Source organism: Passer montanus, unplaced genomic scaffold (assembly GCF_014805655.1).
Source record: "Passer montanus isolate IOZ18808 unplaced genomic scaffold, ASM1480565v1 scaffold111, whole genome shotgun sequence".
In the NCBI taxonomy this organism is placed as follows: Eukaryota; Metazoa; Chordata; class Aves; order Passeriformes; family Passeridae; genus Passer; species Passer montanus.
The window spans coordinates 147,479-169,646 of record NW_024357725.1 but is presented as its reverse complement, the minus strand read 5'-3'; the positions used below and the strand labels follow the sequence as shown (position 1 = coordinate 169,646).

The 22,168-nt window shown below is 54.7% G+C and overlaps 4 protein-coding genes across 11 annotated transcripts; all 4 read right to left on the bottom strand.

Annotated features, from left to right (window-relative positions):
- Positions 1-63: 63 nt before the first annotated feature.
- COMMD4 (COMM domain containing 4) lies at positions 64-1,987 on the bottom strand. Its single transcript, XM_039732384.1, has 8 exons — positions 1,785-1,987; positions 1,636-1,707; positions 1,494-1,559; positions 1,156-1,195; positions 919-1,038; positions 654-734; positions 390-566; positions 64-260 (listed from the first exon to the last, which is right to left on the bottom strand). Exons 1-8 carry the CDS (start codon positions 1,785-1,787, stop codon positions 220-222), a joined length of 600 nt encoding a protein of 199 aa, XP_039588318.1. The 5' UTR covers positions 1,788-1,987; the 3' UTR covers positions 64-219.
- A 182-nt stretch (positions 1,988-2,169) lies between these two features.
- LOC120513076 (nascent polypeptide-associated complex subunit alpha, muscle-specific form-like) lies at positions 2,170-22,044 on the bottom strand. Of its 8 annotated transcripts, none has more exons than XM_039732068.1 (13): positions 20,099-22,044; positions 19,585-19,643; positions 18,821-18,975; positions 18,305-18,408; positions 18,122-18,180; positions 16,984-17,120; positions 16,779-16,903; positions 16,575-16,633; positions 16,088-16,242; positions 15,616-15,789; positions 15,396-15,501; positions 15,116-15,206; positions 2,170-3,065 (listed from the first exon to the last, which is right to left on the bottom strand). In XM_039732068.1, exons 1-12 carry the CDS (start codon positions 21,908-21,910, stop codon positions 15,116-15,118), a joined length of 3,036 nt encoding a protein of 1,011 aa, XP_039588002.1. In that variant the 5' UTR covers positions 21,911-22,044; the 3' UTR covers positions 2,170-3,065. The 8 variants fall into 8 exon arrangements, with proteins under 8 accessions (XP_039588002.1, XP_039588022.1, XP_039588039.1 ...); XM_039732088.1 differs by having other exon boundaries at positions 15,397-15,501; positions 15,616-15,722; XM_039732105.1 differs by lacking the exon at positions 15,616-15,789.
- LOC120512993 (nucleoporin GLE1-like) lies at positions 2,203-6,749 on the bottom strand. Its single transcript, XM_039731886.1, has 3 exons — positions 3,392-6,749; positions 2,432-2,451; positions 2,203-2,260 (listed from the first exon to the last, which is right to left on the bottom strand). Exons 1-3 carry the CDS (start codon positions 6,290-6,292, stop codon positions 2,203-2,205), a joined length of 2,979 nt encoding a protein of 992 aa, XP_039587820.1. The 5' UTR covers positions 6,293-6,749.
- LOC120513125 (SNW domain-containing protein 1-like) lies at positions 8,003-11,116 on the bottom strand. The gene has a single exon (XM_039732231.1). The coding sequence runs from the start codon at positions 10,945-10,947 to the stop codon at positions 9,331-9,333; it is 1,617 nt and encodes a 538-aa protein (XP_039588165.1). The 5' UTR covers positions 10,948-11,116; the 3' UTR covers positions 8,003-9,330.
- Positions 22,045-22,168: the final 124 nt, after the last annotated feature.

Sequence of the window (22,168 nt, the reverse complement as noted above, 5' to 3'; positions counted from 1 at the left end):
GGTGCCCTGCCAGCCCCGCCGCGGGGAGAGGCCGCACAAGGCGCGGACACAGCGGGACGCGGCTCAGCTTTGTCACCGAGACTTTATTGGAGCTGCCCCGAGGACTCCCGGGAGCCCGGAGGGAAGGAAAACGTTCTCCTCCCCAGGCAGGAGCACCAATCTGGACCCGCAGCTCAGTGTCGCAGCCTCCCGCCGTGTTCGGGCTCCTTTCCTGGCTCCTCAGAGAAGGGTGTTCATCATGGCCTGGGCCTGCTTCAGCTCTGCGGAGATGTGGAGATGAGGGGGAGCTGCTGGTACTGCAGCATCCCTTCCAGCATCCCCTTCCCAGCGTGCCTCCCGCAGCAATTCCCCCTGCAGAATCCCCGCTGCCACCCCTCCTGGTGCCTCACCTGCCAGCAGCACCCAGAACTTGTTGGCCGAGAGTGTCACAGGGACAGCCGTCATCTCCTCACTCTCTCTGTCGCGCACGTTGAAGGTGAGGTGCACCACGGGCTCATTGACCTCCCGCAGCTCGCTGGAGCTGAGGGTGTAATCCACCCGCCAGCGCACCGAGCCCAGCTGGCTCACTAGGGAGGGCAGGGGATGGTGTCAGCGCCCCGGCTCTCTCCTGCAGGGTGACCCCACACCCCGGGGAGCCCCAGCACCCCACTCACATCGCAGGCTGCAGGCCCTCAGCCTGTCCTGGAGGGGGCTCTGCTTCTCCTCATAGGAACGGCACAACCCACTGGCATGCTCTGGGGACACAAGAGAGGAACCCCTCTGCCACACCAACCTGCAGCTGCCAAACCCCGCCACAGCACCGACAGAAGGGAGGCGCTGGGGGACAGCACAGCAGCCAGCCTGCCCTCCGTCGCCGTGGGAACTGTCAGCAGCATCCCACCCCGTCTGGCTCACCGTGCCACCCCGAGTCTCCCCTACCTTTGGGCAGTCCCAGCTGCTGCAGCTCGCTTGACAGAGACTCGCTGTCTACATTGTGCTTGGCTGCACTGGAGAGGATGAAGCTGAGCACAGCGATGGTCGCCTTCACATCCCCTGACTCTGCAGACAGGAGGGAGGGCAAGCTCTGTCACCTTGGCAAGGCATCCCCAGACACATTGCTGCCCACCCCTGGAGCATGGCTCCTCGGGGGATCCTGGTAAGGACAGCAGTGCTCACCTAACTTTGCACCTGAGGTCAGCTTCAGGATCTTGTCATACTGTGGGGGAGCAGAGCATCACGGTAAGCACCAGCTAACACACTCACTACCACTGTTAACACTAACAATTCTTACCTAAGCACAGCACCAGCTAACACACTCACTACCACTGTTAACACTAAAATTCTAACCTAAACATTAATACTAATAACTCTTACTATGCATATCAGTACTACTAGAGGCCGGTAGCGTTCTTAACGCTGAGGCTCGCATGCAGAACGCGAGATTAATTCACGTTGCTGATTATGCCATTGTAGCGTTGAAACACTTCGCCCCCACTGCGATACCCCAGGCTTACCTCGATGGGCTCCCCCAGCAGGTCCCGCAGCACCTGGGCGCAGATCAGCTTCAGCTTCACCGAGGACTGCGGGGACAAGGAGGGTGAGCAGCGGGCCCGCGCGGCGGGGCGCGGGCAGGGGCCGCGGCCGCGGGCACTTAACTATTTTGGCCAGCGTGCTGATCTCGGCCAGCACCCAGTCGGGGCAGTCCAAGTCGCCGCAGAAGCGGAAGCGCTGCGGGGGGAGAGGCGGTCAGAGCCCGCAGCGGGCCCCGCGCCCTCCCCGCGCCCCGCTCCCGACCCGCTCCCCACCATGGCGCCGCCGCTCCCCGCTGCTACGGCGACCCGGAACCACTCCCGCGCCGCTGCCCGCTGCGCTCTCCCCGCCGGGGCGCTCCGGTAGGGGCTCCGCGGTGCCTTTCAGCCGGGAGAGGGGGCCGGCGGAGGGGACCGGGCTCTCGGAGCGGCACCCTGAGCCCTCGGGCTGCCCGGCGCCCTCACGGCCGCAGCCCCACAGCGCCCCGCCCCCAGCCCCCGCCCTGTCCAATCAGAGCCGCCCTTCCGCCCGGCGCGGGCCCGCCCAGCGCTCCCGCGCAGGCGCAGTCCCGCCCAGCCCCGCCCCTCAGGCCGGCTGAGGGGAGCGGCGCCGCCTCAGCCCCGCGCTCGCGTTCGGACCCCGCTGGCGCCGGAATGGAGCGGGAATGCGGCGTTCGGAACTCGGGCTGAAGCCTCACAGAGCTCGACCTGCAATAAAGATCCTGTTCTGGTGCATGAGCAGCTGCACCTGGCTGCAGGGGGAAGAGGCAGAGCTGTCAGCGAAATACATTTTTGAGAGTGGAGCTGGAAGCACTACAGAGCTGGGATCGCATTGAGGTGTGTTTATAAAGATTGTGGGGACATGATGCTTATCTGGGGCTGAAATTCTGCTTGTGGAGCTAAAATAAAAGCCCTCGGCTTACCTGAAATAGAGACACCGGGCCTGGAGGGGAAGTAAAAATAGTGGTTGGGGAAAGGCAAAATAAAGCTCTGGGCACTGGGGCTGGAATAGGGCCTGCAGAGCCAGAGGCAAAGCAGCACAAAAAGATCTGAAATAAAGGCTCTGGGGCTCTGAGCATCCACAGCAGTGGCTGCAGTCAGCACTGCGGGGCTGGGGCTGAGATGGAGCCTGAGGGGCAGGGTCAGGGCTGGAACAAACACTGCAGAGCAGGATCTGAAATAAAATCCAGCCTGCAGGAAGGGGAAGCACCCGGGAGCTGGGAAAGTGACTGTGGGGCTGGCATGCACACCTTGCTGTTTTAACTCCCCAGCACTAGGGCTGTTGTCCCAGAGCTGGAGAGGAGCAGCCCAGCTGGCAGCACCAGGCACAGCAGCAGCACAGGGCTGGGCTGGCACCGGGAGCCCAGCAGGGAGGTTGGGTCAGCACCACGCCCACAGCAGACACACATCCTTCACAACTGGGTTTCATGCTCTACAAACAGTTTATTTAAGACACAAAATGATTCCCTTACACACCCGAGTCTGCATTCTGCTCAGGGAGCAGCTGGCAGGTGCTGCCACAGGGTCAGGGAGAGCTTCTCAGCATCTCCTTCCCACCTATTTTCACTTCCATGAGATGAACTGCACAATGGAGCTTCCATTGCACTGTGCAATTTTTCTGTCCAAGAGTCCTTAATCCCTGGAGCCATCAGGACAATGCATTTAAAGCATCTTGTACGTGATTAAATGTCACAGCAGGCAGAATTGGTAGAGTGCAGTGACCTTCCCAGAGAAGCATCTTTAAAAAGAGATCCTGGGTGCACAGGCACATCTTGCTCTCACTGAGTGATTTCAGCTCTGGTGTGATTTTAGCCATGAGCAACGCAGAGGAAAAGACAGAGTCTTCATATGGGGTTCACAGAGGGTCTTTATTGAGCTCCTACCTCCAAGGCATGCAGGGACAAAGAACTCTCCCAGAGAGCAAGAGCAGGGGTTTCTATAGGGATAGTGAGGGGCGGGCAGAACATCAGAACAAATGAGATGAGGGCAGCATAGAGACGAATCATTCCTGACATCCTCTTAAGAAAATGATCTTGTTCTTCCACTTCAGAATCATGGACTTCATATCCAAGCATCCTGTGATACTCTTCCATGGAAGTCCCTTCTTTGCGAGCGGGGTAAAATGGCACAGAATATGGGCACTTTTTGTGCAGATGAGCTAAAAAGAGGTCTCCAACTCGAGGGTGTAATTCCCAGATTCCTGAGAGCACCACAGCAATTGGGAAAGCTGAATCGTGGTGAAAAGATACTTCTCCTTCCCCATGTCTCACAAACTTCTCTGCCAGTTTGTAACAAACAAACTCCAGTCCCTGTGGATGCTGAGTCACCAACACCGTTTGGCCTTCAGTCTGAACAGGCTTCCCAGAGAGCAGGTTATGGATCTTATTAAACACCTCTCTCAGCTTCCAGCCTGATATGCAGGAGATCTGGCTGACAGGGATTGTAGCAGCTTTCTGCAAGTTTGTTTTTATCTTCTTCACCTCAGCGTTGCCTTTGCAGTTGCCAATTTCACTGAAAGCAGCAAGACATTGCTCAGCAGCATCCTGAAGCTGCTGGTACCACTGCATGATACTTTCTTCTGTTTCTACTTGAAGTCCTTCCTTCCGCTGCTTTCCCCAGCACTGCTGTGCAGGGACAGAAGTCTGCCTCTTCATCTGCTCTCTTTCCTCCAGCTCTTTCTGCTTTTGTTTCTTTTCCTCTTCATCTTGCCTCTTTTTTGCTTCTAGAGCTGCAGTGATTTCCTGCTGCATGCTGGATATCAGTCCTTGCATCTCCTGCAGGGCTCGTTCAGAGCTGGCCACATCTTCTTGAGCCGGGAGCCCTCTCTCGCTGGCGCTGCGGATGAGCTCTGACACCAGCCCACAGATCTGGCTGCCACGACTGCTGTACGCAGACAGGTCGATTCCGGGCAAGTCTTTGTGCCCGTGGTTGGGATCAATCTGCTGCTTCAGCTGCAGCAGTTCCTCCTGGATGGAATAAAGGCGACGCAGTCTCTCCTGGCCCTCTTTCTTGTGCAGAAGTTCCAGCTCTTCCTGGAAGCGTTGCCTCTGCTGCTCTGCCTCGTGCAGTTTTAGGTCCGATATCTTTGCTCTATGTCGGTGTTCTTCCTTCAACTTCTCTTGCTGCCTCTGAGCCTCCTTTGAGCTCTTCTCCATTACTTCTTGCAACTCTTGGAATTCCTGATGCCGCTTCAGCTCCCTCAGTTCATCAAAGCGCTTCAGCTGCTCACTGGCCTGGGCATGGGCTGCCCTCACCATCTGCTCCAGCTCCTCCTGCCGCTGCCTCAGCCTCTCCCTCGCTTTCAGCCTGTGCATCTCTTCATACATCCGAATGCAGCCTTCCACTTTTGCAACTTTAGATGACGGAACTGCTGGAGTCACTTCTTGATTTATTTCCAGGAGACTAAGATGATCGTTTTCCTTTTGCCTGACGGTCACAGGATTGGGCAGAGCTGTTGGCAATGTGGCGTTGGTGACGATATTTTGTGGCTCTGCTGAGGGATGATGGTTCTGGATCTCTCTCATGTCCTTTGCTGGTATACAATCCAAAGCAAGCTTCTGCTCCGACGGTGGCAGTGCAGTCCCAGCAGTGACTGCTGAGGAATTCCCGGATCTCCTCTTTCTTCCAGGAATTTCTGGTGATGTGTTTCCCAGGCCCGTCCCTGAGTTGCAGTGACAGCTGGCTCTGCCCCGTGGAGGCCGGGCAGAAAGCACGGTGTCAGAGCTGGACCTAGGGGCTCTGGGAGGAGGCAGTACTGGCACACGTGTTGTAGCAGGGCATGTAGGTGTCTCTGGCACACGCTGCTGGAATGGCTGCACTGGCATAACTGGAACAGCTGTAAGGTGCTCTGTCCCTGCGAGAGCCGGGCGCCCCTGCAGCGCAGCGGCAGAGCCAGCATGGCCAGGCTTGGTCACAGAGTGAGCATTTGTCCTTGTGGCACGGCCAGGCTCGGCGGCAGCCAGCCCTCTGCAGCAGCCGTGTGCTCCACAGCAGCCAGTGGTCCTGTGGCGGCCGAGCGTTGCCTGGCGGCTGGCAGAGGCGGCTCCACAGCAGCTTGCCATTTCACGGCGGCCGGTCGTGGTCTCAGTGCTCTTGGTTGAAGGGGCAGGGCACAGAGGAAAGGCAGGGCAGCCTGTCGTAGCTCCAAGGGCTGGCACAGCAGGACACAGCGAAGAGGCAGCACCCAGAGGGGCTGCAGGACGCCTGTTTAACTTGACTCGGGAGCGCGCAGTGTCCTCGCCGCTTTGTTCAGTGACAGTGCGCTCTACTGGGGTCTTGTCCCTGTGTGGGCTGGCTCCACGGCTCTGTGCAATGGTGGGACGATTGGCTGGCATATCATCCCTGCCCGGGACAATGCCACAGTCCCGGGCAGCCTCAGGGAACTCTGAGGACAGGTCACCCCCTCCTGGGGAGGCTCCGTGGCTCCACATGGCGGATGCTCTGCCCGTTCTCCTGCCCTGCTCGCCCGGTGCCATCCCCTCCACCTGCCTCGTGTCTCGCTCGCTCTCTAACTGTTTTATCAGGTCCAGGATCAGCCTCCAGGGTTCGATGACATTGATGGCAGTTTCATCGGCCGTGGCAGCTGCTGCAAGTATGTATCTGCCAGCCCAATCCCACGTGTTTAAGTCCAAGGCGGCCCCTTCAGACACGTCCAGTCCAAGCCTCCCACACCACTTGATTAAGGCTAGTAAAGCCTGTTTATCATGTTTGATCCCTCTTCTTGTTAAAGCTAGAGTCCATACCTGGAGTGTAGGGTCCTCTGGCACTGATGCCCAAGCTCCCATTTCTCCCAGCTGTTTCTGTAAATCACAAAGGTGTTTGGATCCACACAGCTTTCCCTGGTGTTCCTTGCCACACAGTGATCCTGTAGAAGGGTGGAGTTTTCCTCTGGAGGTCCACTGATGATGTAGAAGGGTCTGTTCTTCCTCTGGGAATCCAGTGGAAAAGGTGGCTGTGGTGTTTGAAGGCTCAGATTATATCCACATAGGAATGCTTGGCTCCTCCCCCTGGGCGGAGCATCTCACAATGGGATGATGTAATTTTATCAGCCATGCAGGGACACTCAATGGCCCATTAACTGAAGATATCTCCCTGCAGGAGGGAGGATTAGTTGTAGAAGAGATAAAGAGCCCTCCCCCACCTGCCTTTAACAGATGGTAATAGAATACATACTTTTGGTTACATCTTGCATTGCAACCTAGGACAAGTTTCCTGCTGCCCTCAGTGACGTCTCAGTGGCGTCCAGCCTCGTCCCACCACGCTCTCCGAGGAGAAGCACCTGAGGGAGCTGGAGCTGAAGAGCTGCACCTCCCGCATGCTGAAGCTCCTGGCCATCAAGCGGCTTCCCGAAATCTACCCTGACCTGCTCAACCTCCACTGGCACAGCTCCATCCAGCAGCAGCTCGGATGCGGAACACATAGAAGGGAACACAGCTCCGGGAGAAATTGCACACCTGGTGAGAACGCAAACACAAACACGGTGCTCAATCCACAGGACATATGGAGCCCTGCACCACAGAGGATACGCGGCTCCTCTCCTTGCCAAAGAGAGTCACGGGAGCTGAGGCAGCCTAAGAGCTGCCAAGGAGAGAAGGGCTCAGCAAGGTGTGAGGACAACATTCTCAAGAACCGTGGTGAGTGAATGGCCAAGAACTGCAAAATGCATTGCATCTGTTCAGGCATGGGGAAACAAGCTACAGAATAGAACCGTGACGTGGAAATGGCACACGGGAGCAGCAACCACGTGAAAACATACACATCACGGAAAGAAAGCCAAACTGTGAGTTGAACAAGGCAAAATATGTTGGAAAAATGAGAAATTACAGTAAGTATATGCTGATGGCTTTGTTACTGTGTTGTGTGGTTCAGGGGATGGTCTCATGTTGCAGTCCATGGGGTGGTGCAGTATTGCATTTTATTTAAATGGTATGCTCTGTCTCTGTCTAATCCCCTCCAAAATCTGTGGTGTATTGCAAGCCTGTGGTCCTGCCCTGAACCATCATGTATCTGTAATCCCATTGGCCCAGTCTGATTCCGTGCCCATTTCCATTCTCCCTCTTAAACTGTGTGTGTGAGACCAGTCACTCTCTTAGCCTTTTCCCCCCTCTTAGCCTTCCTTCCCTCTTGGCCCTCCCATCTCCGAGGTTCTCCCTCTCCCCCTCCTTCCCCCTCCCCCTTTCCCCCTCAGTAACCACCATGCTCCCGGGTTGGGACCCCCAATAAACCCTGATCTAATCAGCATCCTCAGAAGCCGTGTGGAGCCTCCTTGCCTGCCTGCTGCTGCCAGTGAACTCGCAGCTTAGGGGCCCTCTGGGGACTCCCCGGGGTGCCTCTCCCACAAAACAAACTACAACAGAGTGGTGGATGCAACCTTCACTGAGAGTGACTTGATTCCATGTGTGGGAGCCACGAGAGCACCAACACACACACACACACACACACACACACAAACACACAAACTGAGCTGAGAGGAATCCCATAGCCTCCTGTGTGTGTGCCCAGGACATTGCTACTGCCCTTTCCCTGGTAGGCTCACAGGCCTCCACAGTCCCCAGTTTGGAAAATGCATTTAGCAGAGCTCAAGCTTACACTCTGGTACCGGGACAGCACCTGTGTGTGTGTCCCTGCGTGCAGATGCTCAGGAGCATGCAGCCCCCATGTCGACCATTTCCCTTCTATCCTGGGGTGGACACAGCAGTGGGGGCAGTGAAAGTCAAACCACGTGGAGAAAAAAACAACCAGGAGCCTGGTGCTGGAACTAAGGTGCATGTACTTGCAAAATTACCTCCAGTAATTGAGATTCCCCCCAGATGGCACGGACAGGAGCAGGGGGGCCCGGTTTCTGCTCTCTGGGGAACTGTAGTGACTGCAGGGGTGTGGTGTCCCTGGCATGGTGGACCTCCCCCCACCCTGCCCTGGTGCAGCTTGCCTGCTCTAGCTGTTACTTTTTTTTTCTTTTTTTTTTTCCTTTTTTTGTGAATGGTAGAAGGATGTTGGTGCAGCAAGCCAGGACCAGGTAATAAGTGACACAGACTCTCAAGATATTCAGAGAAGACTAATAATCTTTATTAAGAAACCCACACTTTATAGACCCTACTTTGTTACAGGTGGACCTAACTGGTCCTTCATTTAAAACACCATCACCATTGGCTAATTAACAAACAACCCTTTAGAAACAAATCTCCATAACACATTCCACTTGTTCACAACATCAGGTGCAACAAGACAAGAATTGTTTAGAATTCTTTCTCTCCAGCTCCCTAAAGCTTCCCAGGCCAATTCTGGGAAAACTCATCTAGCCTCTCTCTCTCTGACCAGGGAGCAGCTACCACAGAAGGAGGCTTTATTTCACTAAATCTAAAGAAACTAAAACAAGGATTACTGAGAAACTATGAAGGAGTGCTTGTTTTAGAAGAGAATCCAGCTGTTTGCCCTCCCTTGTTCAAATAAACTGTATAGCCACACTAAAACACTAAATCATGAACACCCCAGCATGTGTTACAGCATAAGACAATTATTGTACACAGCAGAAAAGCTGTAAACAGATCAAGCTTTAGCTACCTACCAAAAACTAAAGCTGTAGGAAGGGTGCTGCATTCTCAACTTTAGATGCTGGGCAATGGGGAATCAACAATGTCAGAGAACTTGCTAGAGAATAATCAGTTCCCTTATGTAACATTTCCAAGTGGTCTCCATGTCTTCTCTCTCCTTGGGTAGCTGTCCTATGTTGAAGAAGTAGTGGATGCACACTGGAGCTGGGAACTGCTGTGCTAGAACGCCATCCAAGTTTGCAGTCCATTTCCCTGCCTCTCAAGGAGCAGATTCAGTCCTTCCTTGTCTTTTTGCTCTGATGCTCTTGTCCCTTAGGGCAGCTGCTGTCTGATGGCCGTTTGGAACCACCATGTTTCTTAGCTTCTTCCAGAAACTTGTCCAAACCAAATGGATCCTCCTCAAATTGAACCGGTCCATCTCTGCTCCTGCCTCTGCTGTTACGATCCAAGTCAGAAAACTCTTTGTCAGGAACAAACCTCTTGGTCTTTATTTGAGCCTCTAGATCATCTCCATACATGTCTTTATCCATATTCTTACTTGGCCTGTAGATGTTTTGGGCCATATCCTTGCCAGTTCTCCATGGCTGGTCATAAACATTATACATTTCATCCTCTCCTCCAGCAAAGCCACTGTCCATCCCCTTGCTCTGGTTGAAGAGCCTCTGGTCATACTGGATTTCATTGCATGGCCTGCGGGTGGGTACCCCCAGGGCAATAACCTCACTGATATCTCTGTTCTCATTTCTTTGCAGCTTTGACCTCTTATCAGGAGCTGCCCGGGAAAGGTTCCTGTCGTGCTGTCTCTCTTTGCGCCGGTCATGTCTGATTTCATCTCTCGCTCTAGCTTCTCCATCCTCTTTTTCAACACAGGTTTTGATCCCTGCTCTTCTCTCCCTGGCTTTCTGAGCCATTTCTCGTAGCTTTTGCTCGTGCTTCTCCTTTTCTTTCTGAGCCATCTTCCTCTCCACCTGGGCACGCATCTCCACTGCCTCGCGAGCCTTTCTGTCAGCAATATAGAGCGCCTCAGCAAGTTTGGCAAAGTTTTCATTAATATGAACAGTCTGCAATCCTCTGCCATCTGCGGCCAGACGCTTCTCCAAGGGAACGGTGTAACCCTTCACATTTTTCCAGTTTGAAATGCACGGAGGAATTTTCCACTCTTGCTGCTCTTTCACAGTTATCTTTCGACTTGGAGAGTGCATTACAGGTGCTGGAGGAGATGGTGGCCCCCGTGGAATCTTCTTGTTAATTTTGAATCTTGCAGGCTCCAGAGGGTCCTTCTGCATTTCCACCACCCGAATAACTCTCTGCCTCGCTCCAGAGTTGAACGCAGCTCCTTGCTGACCTGGTGTGTACCGAATGTACTGTGCAGGAGCTGCCTTCTCAGCAGCTCCAACTGGCATGGCTGCTGCAACTTTTTGGGACACTAATTTCTCCAAGGCTGCTCTTGTCTTCTTTGTTATCTCTCTAACTGCGTTCTCATCTGGTCTCTGCAGTTCAGGATCATCCACATTCATGACCTCTTTTGGCACGAGATCTGTGTACTTGCTGTAAATGACCTTGTCCTTTGACTGTCCTTGTCGAGCAATGGCATCGTATTTTATTTTCCCTTCTGCATCCACCTGAAGAGCCAAAGCATTGGACATTTTCTTCTTTCGGCCCATATCCAATGGGTATTGGGCCACATGAATTTCTGGGAAGGCACCCCCATCTCCAAAATCCTCCAGCGCCCGCGGTATCCATCCTTTCCGGTAACCATATGGGGGAGGTTCCCTTTGTGAGGAGACCACAGCAGTCTGCCTGCATCTCTGCGCTCCTGCTCTTTCTTCTGCTTCTAGCTGATCTTGGCACAGCTGGGTTGGAGCTGGCAAGAAACTGGTGAGCACCATCTTGACCACGCACGCTGTCCACTCTGCCCCGCGCCCAGCCTGTGACTCTCCTCTTCTGACAAGATTATTTGCAGCAATGAGTTAAAGTTCTTATCTAAGTCCTATCACTTTGAATTTTAGCTGGAGCGGTTCTTCTGAGTTTAGAAATAATTAGATTAAAAAAAAAAAAAAAAAAAAAACAAAAAAAAAAACCCCACAAATAACTTTGAATTTTAGCTGGAGCGGTTCTTCTGAGTTTAGAAATAATTAGATTAAAAAAAAAAAAAAAAAAACCACAAAAAAAACCCCCACCAAATCTGCTGCTCAAGGAGACACAGAATACAGCCTGACACCCTATGGGTCAGGGTGGTGGCAGCAGTCTGAATCAATGGTGGCTGCACTTCTCCTGCAGGTACAGGGGCTGTTCTGTGTGAGCAGATCCTGCAGAAGGATGGAGTTTTCCTCTGGAGGTCCACTGGTAATGTAGAAGGGTCTGGTCTTCCTCTGGGAGTCCAGTGGAAAAGGTGGCTGTGGTGTTGGAAGGCTCAGATTATATCCAGGCAGGAATGCTTGGCTCCTCCCCCTGGGCGGAGCATCTCACAATGGGATGATGTAATTTTATCAGCCATGCAGGGACACTCAATGGCCCATTAACAGGAGATATCTCCCTTTCAGGGAGAATGGGTCTTGGAAGATATAAAGAACCCTGCCCCACCAGGTTTTAACAGATGGTGGCAGAATACACCTGGTTACATCTTGCATTGCAATCTGAGACAGTTAAGTATTTTCGACACTGTAAGATACATAGTTTTTTTATTTTAAGAGGTAACAGGAATCCGACTAGAACAGCTATGATGAAACACTGATAAACACCTGTTTGTGGATAAAGAAGATACAGTGTGTTCACCCTTGATTTTGTCAAGGATTCTATTGCTTGTTACGATCTTTGTTACAACTGCTGTTTTGTTTTCCACAGATAACAGAGTAAGAGCCTGTGATTTCACATTATGGCTGTTATTGATTTTGAGCTGTTTTAGCATTTTCCTTCATTTCATTTTGCTGTCATAAGTAAATGACTCTTTAGAAAAGTATTATCTCAACTTCTAGACAGCATTACCAATGATATATTGATTACATGATGTGAATTTACTGATCTTATGATAGGCATTATTCATAGGATGTTATTAGAGTATTTATAGCCAGCTTCTTCTATGCTTTAACATCTCTTTGTGTAATTATCTAAAAGACGTGTGTTATTTCAGGACCCTTCCTTCTTGTTCTCTAGCTCTTTATGCATCTCTTAGATCAGGTTAGCTCTCTGGCTAGTACATGCACTGGCTCTGTGGTTTGACCCAATGATGTCTCATAATTTTCAGTATTTTTCTGAGTTCCAAGAAAAGACATCTGAGCTGCATTGCAAGCCTCCTCTGAACTGCTGGGCTTGTGGTTTTTCCCAGTTATTATTACAGAAACACTCCAGCAGTTTGCATCTCTGTCCTGAAGGAAACTTTGGAGGGATACAGCTACTAGGTGCTTTGATTTATATACTGCTAGATGCAGAATTTCAGAGATTCCTAATTACCCAATTTCACATGGATTATTAATTATGTGTACTATCTGAAATATTCTTAAAAGTGTACATGGCTTATTCCTGATTGCTCTCTGTTTATTTTCACTACATGTATTGTTTTGCCTTGATGTTTCCTCATGCTCAGAACCAAAGACAAGCTTCTCATTAACATAAAAAAAAGAAAAAAAAAGGGAGGGATTTAGTGCTTTAAGGACATCCAAATAATGTAATACGTACATTAGAAATTTAGACAACAAGTCATTATTAATATTGCAATATTTAGCTAAGAAATTTGGAAAAAATAACTTCAAATCTAGATCCCAATTGAGTGTGCAACAGCAAAGCTTAATTGATTCATTGACTTCAAGAGAGGACATGCTTGTGTCTTACCATCACAAGGTTAGAATTGGTCACCTCTTTGTTCGATCAATCACCAACTGCCTCTGAGAAAATGAGGCCCAGCAGAAAGAGAAGGAACCCAATCACCCTGCAGCCTTCATGGCCAGAGCAGGAACAGAAGTTCAACTGCCAGGACAGAGCTGTGTCTGCAAACTTAGAGAAGCAATTTTGCCTTATGTCACCATCATGGTACAGTGTCCCTACTAACCTTCTCCAGCTATTTCCTGTTCCAGGACCCAGGAGGACATTCAGGGATGTCAAACATCAGCATTACCACCTCCTCAGCTTCCTCCTGAGTCTCAACAACTTGGACTTTAAACAATGGTACAAGAACAACTGGTTCAAGGACACAGAGCCATCCATGAGCCCTTGCAAGACCCCAGTACTTGTTATAAAATAAGAAACCTGACTAACCTTCTCCAGCTATTTCCTGTTCCAGGACCCAGGAGGACATTCAGGGATGTCAAACATCAGCATTACCATCTCAACAACTTGGACTTTAAACAACGGTACAAGAACAACTGGTTCAAGGACACATAGAGCCATCCATGAGCCCTTGCAACACCCCTGTAGTTGTTATAAAATAAGAAATCTGCAAGTGGAGCTTACTCCATGACCTGTGAAAAATTAACTCTGTGATGGAGAGCATGGGCACCCTCCAACCTAGAGTGCCTTCTCCTACAAGTATCCCTGCCTCCTGGGACAGCCTGTTTGTGGAGCTCAAACATGAAGACCCCAGTACTTGTTATAAAATAAGAAACCTGGCAAGTGGAGCTTACTCCATGACCTGTGAAAAATTAACTCTGTGATGGAGAGCATGGGCACCCTCCAGCCTAGAGTGCCTTTCCTACAAGGATACCTGCCTCCTGGGACAGCCTGTTTGTGCAGCTCAAACATTGTTTTGTCACTATTCCATTGCACCCCGACAACACCCCAAAGCTGGCTTTTGCAGAGCCTTCTGTGAATAACACAGCACCAGTGCCCTGTTACCAATGGCGAGTTCTTCCCTGAGGCATGACAAACAGCCCTGCAGTCTGCCAAGGGTGCATGGCACAGGCACTCTCAGCAGGGAGAGAACAACTGCCAGGGCAGACTATGCTCACTACATGGATGACATTTTGACTGCAACCCTGTTGTGATAGGTAAAAGAATCATGAAAGAAAGGTCTCATAAAACCAGGCCTTGCTCTGCTGAATTACCAGCTAGCCTGTCGCTTCCTCTAAGTGCAGCTACTCTCAGCAGGGAGAGAACAATTGCCAGACTGTGCTCACTACATGGATGACATTTTGACTGCAACCCTGTTGTGATAGGTAAAAGAATCATGAAAGAAAGGCCTCATAAAAACAGGCCTTGAATTACCAGCTAGCCTGTCACTTCCTCTAAGTGCAGCACAGCAGCCAGCTCAGTTCCCATGTGAAAACACCTTGAGAAAGAGAATCTGCATTCAACAATCTACTGGTGTGGGTAATCACAGCAATCTATTTTTGGGGGGGAAAAATAAATGGCACTTGCATAAACAATAGATCTATCCCATCAGAATCAGTGAAGAAGATATGTAAACAATTGAAGAATAAATCTGCATTCAACAATCTACTGGTGTGGGTAATCACAGCAATCTATTTTTTGGGGGGAAATAAATGGCACCTGCATAAACAATAGATCTATCCCATTGGAATCAGTGAAGATGATATGGAAATAATTGAAGAATAGAGAGATTTGATGGACAAGAAAAATACCTTTTACAAACCAATAAAATAATTGGCAAACAAGGCTGTAGGGCTGGGGCTGAGATGGAGCCTGAGGGGTCAGGGCTGGAACAAACACTGCAGAGCAGGATCTGAAATAAAATCCAGCCTGCAGGAAGGGGAAGCACCCGGGAGCTGGGAAAGTGACTGTGGGGCTGGCATGCACACCTTGCTGTTTTAACTCCCCAGCACTAGGGCTGTTGTCCCAGAGCTGGAGAGGAGCAGCCCAGCTGGCAGCACCAGGCACAGCAGCAGCACAGGGCTGGGCTGGCACCGGGAGCCCAGCAGGGAGGTTGGGTCAGCACCACGCCCACAGCAGACACACATCCTTCACAACTGGGTTTCATGCTCTACAAACAGTTTATTTAAGACACAAAATGATTCCCTTACACACCCGAGTCTGCATTCTGCTCAGGGAGCAGCTGGCAGGTGCTGCCACAGGGTCAGGGAGAGCTTCTCAGCATCTCCTTCCCACCTACAGCCCCTCTCCAAGCTCCCCCCAGCTGCTGCTGCTGCTCTCCTCAGGCAGAAGTGTTTTGCCATTCCAAGTGACCATCCTCAGGGTCCTGCAGGGGAGAGGGAAGAAGGCACTTGAAACAGCTCCAGTGAAGGCATGAATGAGGGTCCCTTCCCCCCAGCTGCCCTCAGGTTTCTCCAGCCCCAGAGATCAGCACCAGGCAACAGGAGAGCCTGGGAGCTGCAGAAACAGCAGCTGCAGGCCCAGGAGATAATGCAAGGGATGCAAAGGCCACTCCCCTCTGTCCAGAAGCCCTGGTTCTCCATTTCCAATGTCTGGATCCCCACTTGAGGGTCTCTTCTGTCCCGAAGGGCTCTTCCAGCCAGCCTCTTGGTGCCCAGGCACTGGGGAGGAGAGCACAGGCACTGCAGCCCCAGCTGGCCCCACAGAGCCCCTCAGCCCAGCCCGCACAGGGCCCAGGGCTGCTGCCCAGCCCAGCAGGCAGAGCTGGCCCTCACCACGAGCACGACGGGCACAACCACGATGCAGAGGCCCCCGATGGCCACCAAGGACACTCCGGAGGCTGGGGAGCCCGGCTGGGGCGTGGCAGGCTCCAGGGTGTCCTCTGGAGCAGAGCACAGCAGGGAGAGCCTGGAGCAGCCAGCGCTGCCCCACGGGCTGCCAGCCACCCCCTGCTCCAGGACAAACACAGGGCATTCAATAACTGCTGCTCCACTCCCCCCGTGCCTTGTCCTCCCACCCTACACCAGCCTGCAGCAGCAGCTCTCCAGCCCCAAGGGCCCAGGCTATGCAGAGGCAAAGGGCACAACTGCTACTGAAACTTTACTGCCTGCTCACCTCAGCAGCCAAGGCTCCTGAGCCTCTCTGCACACAGGGGATCAGGATGGGGTCAGCAGGGGATCCACTCTGCTCACAGGGCAGCCATGGGCCTGTGGAGCTCCCGTCCCCACATGCCAGAGGGGAGCTTACCTCCCACCGAGAGAGAGTGGGGATCCACGTGGAAGTCAGAGCCAGCCAGAGCCTGGTCTGGCCCAACCGAGCGCACCAGTGTCTTCAGAACCTCCACGCTGGGTGGGGCAGGGGGACGGAAGATCAGCTGCCCGTGGCAGATCAAGGAGCCAGGCCTGCAGACAGGGTTGGGAAGAGCTCAGCAGCTGCCAGTCCCAGCAGGACCCCACACTGGGGTGGGTGGGCACTCCCAGCCTCCTCCCAGAGGCTTTTGCTCAGCAGGAAGAGCTCTCTGCACTCAGGGAGCCCTGGGATGGAAGGGACATCCCTGGAGGTGCAGCAAGCCACCACTGCTGCAATGGCTTAATGCTTGACCTCAGCTTCCTCTGCAGATCCTCCTGCAGCCAAAAACATGCTGCTTGCAGCCACAACCTGCTGGCTGCTGCCTGAAGGGAGACCTCCCTGCCCCTGCACACCCCTGCCCAGCAGAACCCCTGCTCCCACTCACAGGAATTCTTTTATGATCGCTGTCAGGAAGGATGGATAATCCCTCAGGGCTCCCACCACCTGGAAGAAAGGCTGTGCTCAGCTCGCTGCCAGCTTTTGGGGCTGTTTGCTCACCCCAAAGCAGCCTCTCTTCCTCCCAAGGCTCCTCTTCTGCTCACCCTGCTGGGAGGAGCTCAATCCCCCTTCCCACCAGCCCCATGGCTACCGCATCGCCGAGGTCCCTGGAGAGCTCGTGGTGCTCTGCAGAGAGCGGGTCCTGAAGCTCCTGCCTGAAGTGTCTGTTGGTGACCAGCAGGGACAGAGGGTACACGTGCAGAGCCAGCCTGGAGCCTGCAGGAGCAGCAAACAAGCGCTGGCTGTGCAGGTTGGGCAGCCACCCTGCCCACAGCACACACGGGCACCGTCCTCACCCTCCACCGAAAGGGAGCTCAGGCCCATGGAGAGGCCAGAGAGCGCAGCCAGGGCTTCCAGAACCTCCATCAGGTCAGCATGGACAACTGTGTCCAGGTAGAGGTCTCCAGTGACCTCCGTGTTCTCACCCAGGTTCCTGAGGGGAGAGAAGAGCTCTGAGCAAGGCAGGAGGGTTGGCACCCAGCTCCAGCACCTTCACTGCTGGTTTTCTCCTGAGAGCTCAGAGAAGGGGCTCAGTTACAGTTTGCTGCAGCTGCACATCCCCTCCCAGCTCTTCCCATCCTCTCCATCCTCGCTCACAGCTGATTAGGGCACCAGAGACAGTGAAGGCAATGAAATGAAGAGGCTGGCAGAGGAGTGCCTGGGTACCAGCTGTCAGTTTCTCTCTTGGCACCCAGCTCCAGCACCTTCACTGCTGGTTTTCTCCTGAGAGCTCAGAGAATGGGCTCAGTTACAGTTGGCTCCAGCTGCACATCCCCTCCCAGCTCTTCCCATCCTCTCCATCCTCGCTCACAGCTGATTAGGGCACCAGAGACAGTGAAGGCAATGAAATGAAGAGGCTGGTAGAGGAGTGCCTGGTTCTCAGTTTCTCTGGGTCTGCATTGAAGGCACTTGGGGCAGTAGTTCATGTTCAGACTCAAGTGTTTATTATTTCTTATCAGTAAATCAGTATACCTTATCTCAGCTTTTCATTAGAAGGCACAAAATGGCTCACAGCCTCTTGTTACAAGGTCTTTTAAGACTAAACTATAAAATTAAGAACAAACAGATTATTTTCTCTTTTAACCCAATAACTGAACCCAAAGAGCTCCAATGTGGACTTTTCTGCCTAATTACAAAATGCCACCCAAACCCATGAAGAAGAGAGAAGCCGCATGAAGAAGAAAGCCAGGACAGCACCCTGTGCCCTCCATCTTGCTTCCATCCACAACAAACTAAAAATCCCCAAACCTCAATTTCTCACCAAGTGAAACACCTACACTACGCTCTATAATCTGTTTCACACTAATGTGGATTCCAGTCTAGCTTGAGGTCTAGCAAACTTTCTCCATGAATGAGGGACCGGGGAGCCCAGAGGAGGCAGAGAAATATTCCCAGTGTCCTGGGTTTCCACAGAGGAGCAGCTGCATCCCATACCTGAGCTGGGAGATGGTGAAGTTCCTCACGTCGTAGAGGGCACTGACAGCTGCAGTCACCTGGGCAGGGAGAAGACAACAGTTCACACCTTCCCCTGTTTACCCAGGCTATTCCAGCCTCCTGGCAGCCTGTGCCCATTCTCCCAGCATCAGCCTTCAGCAGAGCCCCCAGGGCTTGGCATACCTCCCCGGCCAGCCTCTCCAGAGGATCCATCCTGCCCATGCCAAGCTGGGGGCCAGCGAGGGAGATGGACAGCTTCTCGGGCTCCAGGTTCTCCAGGCTGAAGCCTGAGGGAGATGGGGACAGTTCTGCTCACACCTGCTCCTCCAGCTTCCTTGGCAGACAGTGTTCAGCCCAGAGCCCATCCATGGCCACAGCCCAAAGCAGAAAGCAGCAGGACAGCGAGTGAGGAGCAATCCCTCAGAATGTGGGAAGGGTTGGGATGTACAGGAGAGCTGGGGCAAAGAGGGGAGGCCAGGGAGCCCAGCAGAAGCCCTGGCCCACACAGCTCCAGCTGCTACAGATGTGCCCTCCACCACCCTGCACACCCTTACACTGCTTGACACAGGCCAGGAGAAGGGATGCTCAGTGCAGGAAAAGCCTGGAACCCAGGCAGCCGGGCTTTGGCTTGGAGAGAGGCACCAGGAGGGCACTGGGCAGCAGCAGCCACCCTGCTGTGGGAAGATGTGCAGGACTCACCACCAGACAGGACAGACTGGGGCTCCAGCTGCCAGCTGAACATGCTCCTTCCCTTGCTGGCCTCTGTGACCACGGTGCGGATGAGGTGGGAGTTGGTGGGAGCAGGAGCATCCCCCCGGAACAGAACCTCCCCTCGCACCACCACGGAGCCATTCCTGGAGGGACAGGACACAGTGAGCAGCACACCGACTGCTTTCTCATTTGTTCCAGGTGCATTTATCCAGGAATTCAGACAGGGATCCCGGGAATGATGACACCAGGGAGGGAGCAGAGCCCCTCACAATGACCTGTCTGGAGCATTTTCCTGGGCAAATCCTTCCCTCCAAGCCAAACCTGCAGCAGCTTGATAAAAACCAGGCCACTGCCTCTTCCAACAGGATCAATCTTTATTGCACACACTCCAGTATTTATGTTTCTAGTATGGGAAAGGTTGAAGAAAGTCTCAGCAACATGTAAGAGGAAACCCAGAACAGCCTACACCACCAAACATTCTTTAAAGCAGACAACATTGCTGCCCCTATCAGCCTTCACTCTAACATCCACCTCCCAGCCTTCAGGGAGGCAAAGGAAAAACATTCCCACGTGGGGTTTGTGGCTGCAGCCATTCCTCTGGAATGCACCTTTCCCAAGAGAACAGACAGTCTCTATCAAAGCTCAGTGTAACAAATTCCTACTCTTCTACTCAGGACTCTCATTAGGGCCAGGGTGGCTCCCCCAGGCTCTGCTCCTACAAACCCAGCCCTGCACAGCAGCTGCACACTCACAGGAACTCAAGGACATTGGCCTGCAGGAAGCTCTTGTAGCTGGACAGCATCTGGTTGAGCTGCAAGGAAGAAGCACCCCGTAATTAATTGAGAAGGTTCTCCAAGCTCCCCCATGTGAAGGGGAAAGGCAGGAGCAGGTGGGCAATAAAGAGAGGGAAGGCAGCTCAGCCTGGTCAGGGGAGGGCACGCTGGCAGCCAGGGAGTGCCAGCCCTCTGGGAATGCCTGGGGATGAGCTGGGATAGCAGAGCAGCCACCCCCATTCCTGGGAGGAAACACCCCAGCAATGACTCCATGTGCCAGGGCCCTGCTGCAGCCAGAGGTGAGGGCAGCCCAGTCCCCCCTCAGGCCAAGCTCCAGGGGAGCAGTGCCAGGGCTTGAGCCACCTCCAGCGTGCTCAGGTGGGCAACCAGCCAGCCAGGGGCTGAAGCAGCTCTCAGGCTTCTCCCCCAGCAGGGCAGGCACCACCCCACAGCCCAAAGTGCCCAAAGTGCCCCAGGCACCTGCAGCACCTACCAGCAGTGTCACATCTCTCTCCAGCTGCCGGTAGCTCTCTGAATCCCTGCTGCCCAGAGCCGGGCAGAAAGCCATGCCCAGCAGGCGGAATTGCAAGGGCAGCACGTGCACAGGCTGGGTGGGCAAGGGGAGGCTGCAGGGGTGGCACGCAGGGCATTCCATCCCTGTGGAGCCAGGTCTGCCCCTTGGCATCTGCTCAGCTGGGCTGGAGGCCACTCTGGAGGCTGCAGGGAGCTGCTCCGTGGCTGTGCAGGAGTGCTGGGAAGGGCTGGAGCCACGGGACACAGCCAGGGCATGGAGGGGCCCTGCTGTGGGCACAGGCAGGCTCGGGGAGCTGAGCAGGGAGCTGGCTGCGTGCCCAGCTGCAGGAGAGGCGGGCAGGCAGGATGGAGATGGCACGCTGCTGCTGGGGGCAATGCGGTGCCCAGGCTCAGAGCCACGCTGCAGAGCTGGCTCTGGGGAGCAGGGGGGAGGCACAGAGCCTGGGCTGGCAGGGCTGGGCCCTGGGGGTGCTGCTGGAGAGGAAACAGCTCCCACTGATGCTGGCCTGGGCTGGCTGTGCCTGGACCCTTCCGTCACAAACGTCTGTCCCAGCTCTGGGGTGACACCAGGGGCTGTGGGGCTCAGCCCAGGCACGCTGGGACCTGCAGGGCTGGGAGCCCTGGGCTGCACTGGGGAGGCTCCAGTGGGCACGGGCTGTGCAGGGCCAAAAGGCCACTCACTCTGTGTCCCCAAGGTGACAGCAGGAGCCCCCGATGTCACCGTGGGCAGGGAAGAAGCCAGCAGGTGCTGACTGTGGGCACCAGGAGCTGCAGCAGTGGCAGGAAGTGATGCCAGGAGGGCATCCAGGAGTCCAGAGCCATTGCCTGGAAGCTGGGCCAACACAGCATCCCCCAAGGGAGCAGCTGCCCCCGGCAGGGCAGTGCCAGCAGTGCCCCCGAGCCCCTCTGGTGCCAGGGCAGGGGGCACCCCCACCATGCCAGGGCTCAGCTGGGCCCTGCTGGGTGTCCCTTGTGCTGGCACAGCAGAGGCCACCACCTGCTCTGCTGTGCTGGGGCTCCAGGAGCCAGCACCCATCGGGGCCCATGCAGGGACACCGGGTGGGAGCCGAGACCCCACGGCCACCCCTGGCAGTGGCACCGGCTGGTTGGGTGCCACCTGTGCCACTGCAGCCCCTGCAGAGGGGCCAGCAGCAGCCATGGGGAGGGCAGGAGGGTGCAGCCACAGCTGGGAGGTGGCAGGGAGCCCAGCAGCGGGCTCACTGCCAGCTCTGGAGGTGGCCTCAGAGCCCCTCTCTGGGCTCGGGGGCTCTGCTGTGCCCACTGGCTGCCCCAGGCCACCAGCTGCAGCCACTGCTGCCATCAGGGTGCCACCACGGGAGCCTGGGGCTGCTCTGTGGAGGCCTCTCCGAGCAAGGGAACACCAGGAGCCAGGGCTGGGGACACCCTCGGGCTGGGAGAGCCCAGCTGAGGCAGCAGGCACCCTTTTGCCAGGCCACCGTGCAGGGCACAGCGTGACAGCCCCTGCTGTGCCCAGCCTGAGCCCTTCCCTGTCCCCACAGCCAGGCTGCTGCTGCAGGGAGGTCCGAGATGTCCCTGTGGCCGCAGTCCGTGTCCCCAGAGTGTCAGCCGGGCCTCGCCGGGAGGCTGAGGAGCCCGGGGCAGCGCAGGGCACAGCGGGCAGAGCGGCCCGGCCGCAGGGCACAGCGGTGGCACTCGCGCACACGGCCAGCAGCAGGAGGGCGCTGCAGCACGGCCGGCGGGCAGGAGCCGGGGCTGTGCCCGCAGCCCCTTCCCTCCCGGCACGGAGCATCGTTCCTGCCCGCAGGGCAGCAGCGGCGCCCGGGGCTCGGCGGGGCCGCCCTCGGCTCCTCTGGGGACAGGCACGGGGACAGCTCAGCTGTGGAGAGGGACAGCACAGAGTTAGGGGGGTCCCTGCAGCTCCCACACCCCAGTGCCCGGCCCATTCCCGAGCACCTCATTAAATCCCTCCCTGCTCCCCAGCAGCCCCCAGCTCAGGAAAGCCTGTGCCAAGCCTCGGCACCTCCTGGGAAGCTCCCGGGGCAGCACA

What these genes read in the sequence shown, in the direction of transcription:
- COMMD4 (XM_039732384.1), bottom strand. An exon ending in TGCTGGGGGAGCCCATCGAG is followed by an intron (nt 1,196 to 1,493) that starts GTAAGCCTGGGG and finishes GCTCCCCCACAG; the next exon opens with TATGACAAGATCCTGAAGCT. An exon ending in GACCTCAGGTGCAAAGTTAG is followed by an intron (nt 1,039 to 1,155) that starts GTGAGCACTGCT and finishes TCCTGTCTGCAG; the next exon opens with AGTCAGGGGATGTGAAGGCG.
- LOC120512993 (XM_039731886.1), bottom strand. Translation starts at nt 6,292, where the DNA reads ATGGGAGCTTGGGCATCAGTGCCAGAGGACCCTACACTCCAGGTATGG. An exon ending in TGTCCCTGCATGCCTTGGAG is followed by an intron (nt 2,452 to 3,391) that starts GTAGGAGCTCAA and finishes CTTCCCCTCCAG; the next exon opens with GCCCGGTGTCTCTATTTCAG. An exon ending in GCCCGGTGTCTCTATTTCAG is followed by an intron (nt 2,261 to 2,431) that starts GTAAGCCGAGGG and finishes TTCCCCCTGCAG; the next exon opens with CCAGGTGCAGCTGCTCATGC.
- LOC120513125 (XM_039732231.1), bottom strand. Translation starts at nt 10,947, where the DNA reads ATGGTGCTCACCAGTTTCTTGCCAGCTCCAACCCAGCTGTGCCAAGAT.
- LOC120513076 (XM_039732061.1), bottom strand. Translation starts at nt 21,910, where the DNA reads ATGCTCCGTGCCGGGAGGGAAGGGGCTGCGGGCACAGCCCCGGCTCCT. An exon ending in CCAGTCTGTCCTGTCTGGTG is followed by an intron (nt 18,409 to 18,820) that starts GTGAGTCCTGCA and finishes CATCTCCCTCAG; the next exon opens with GCTTCAGCCTGGAGAACCTG. An exon ending in CCACTCTCTCTCGGTGGGAG is followed by an intron (nt 15,723 to 16,087) that starts GTAAGCTCCCCT and finishes GCTCTGCTCCAG; the next exon opens with AGGACACCCTGGAGCCTGCC.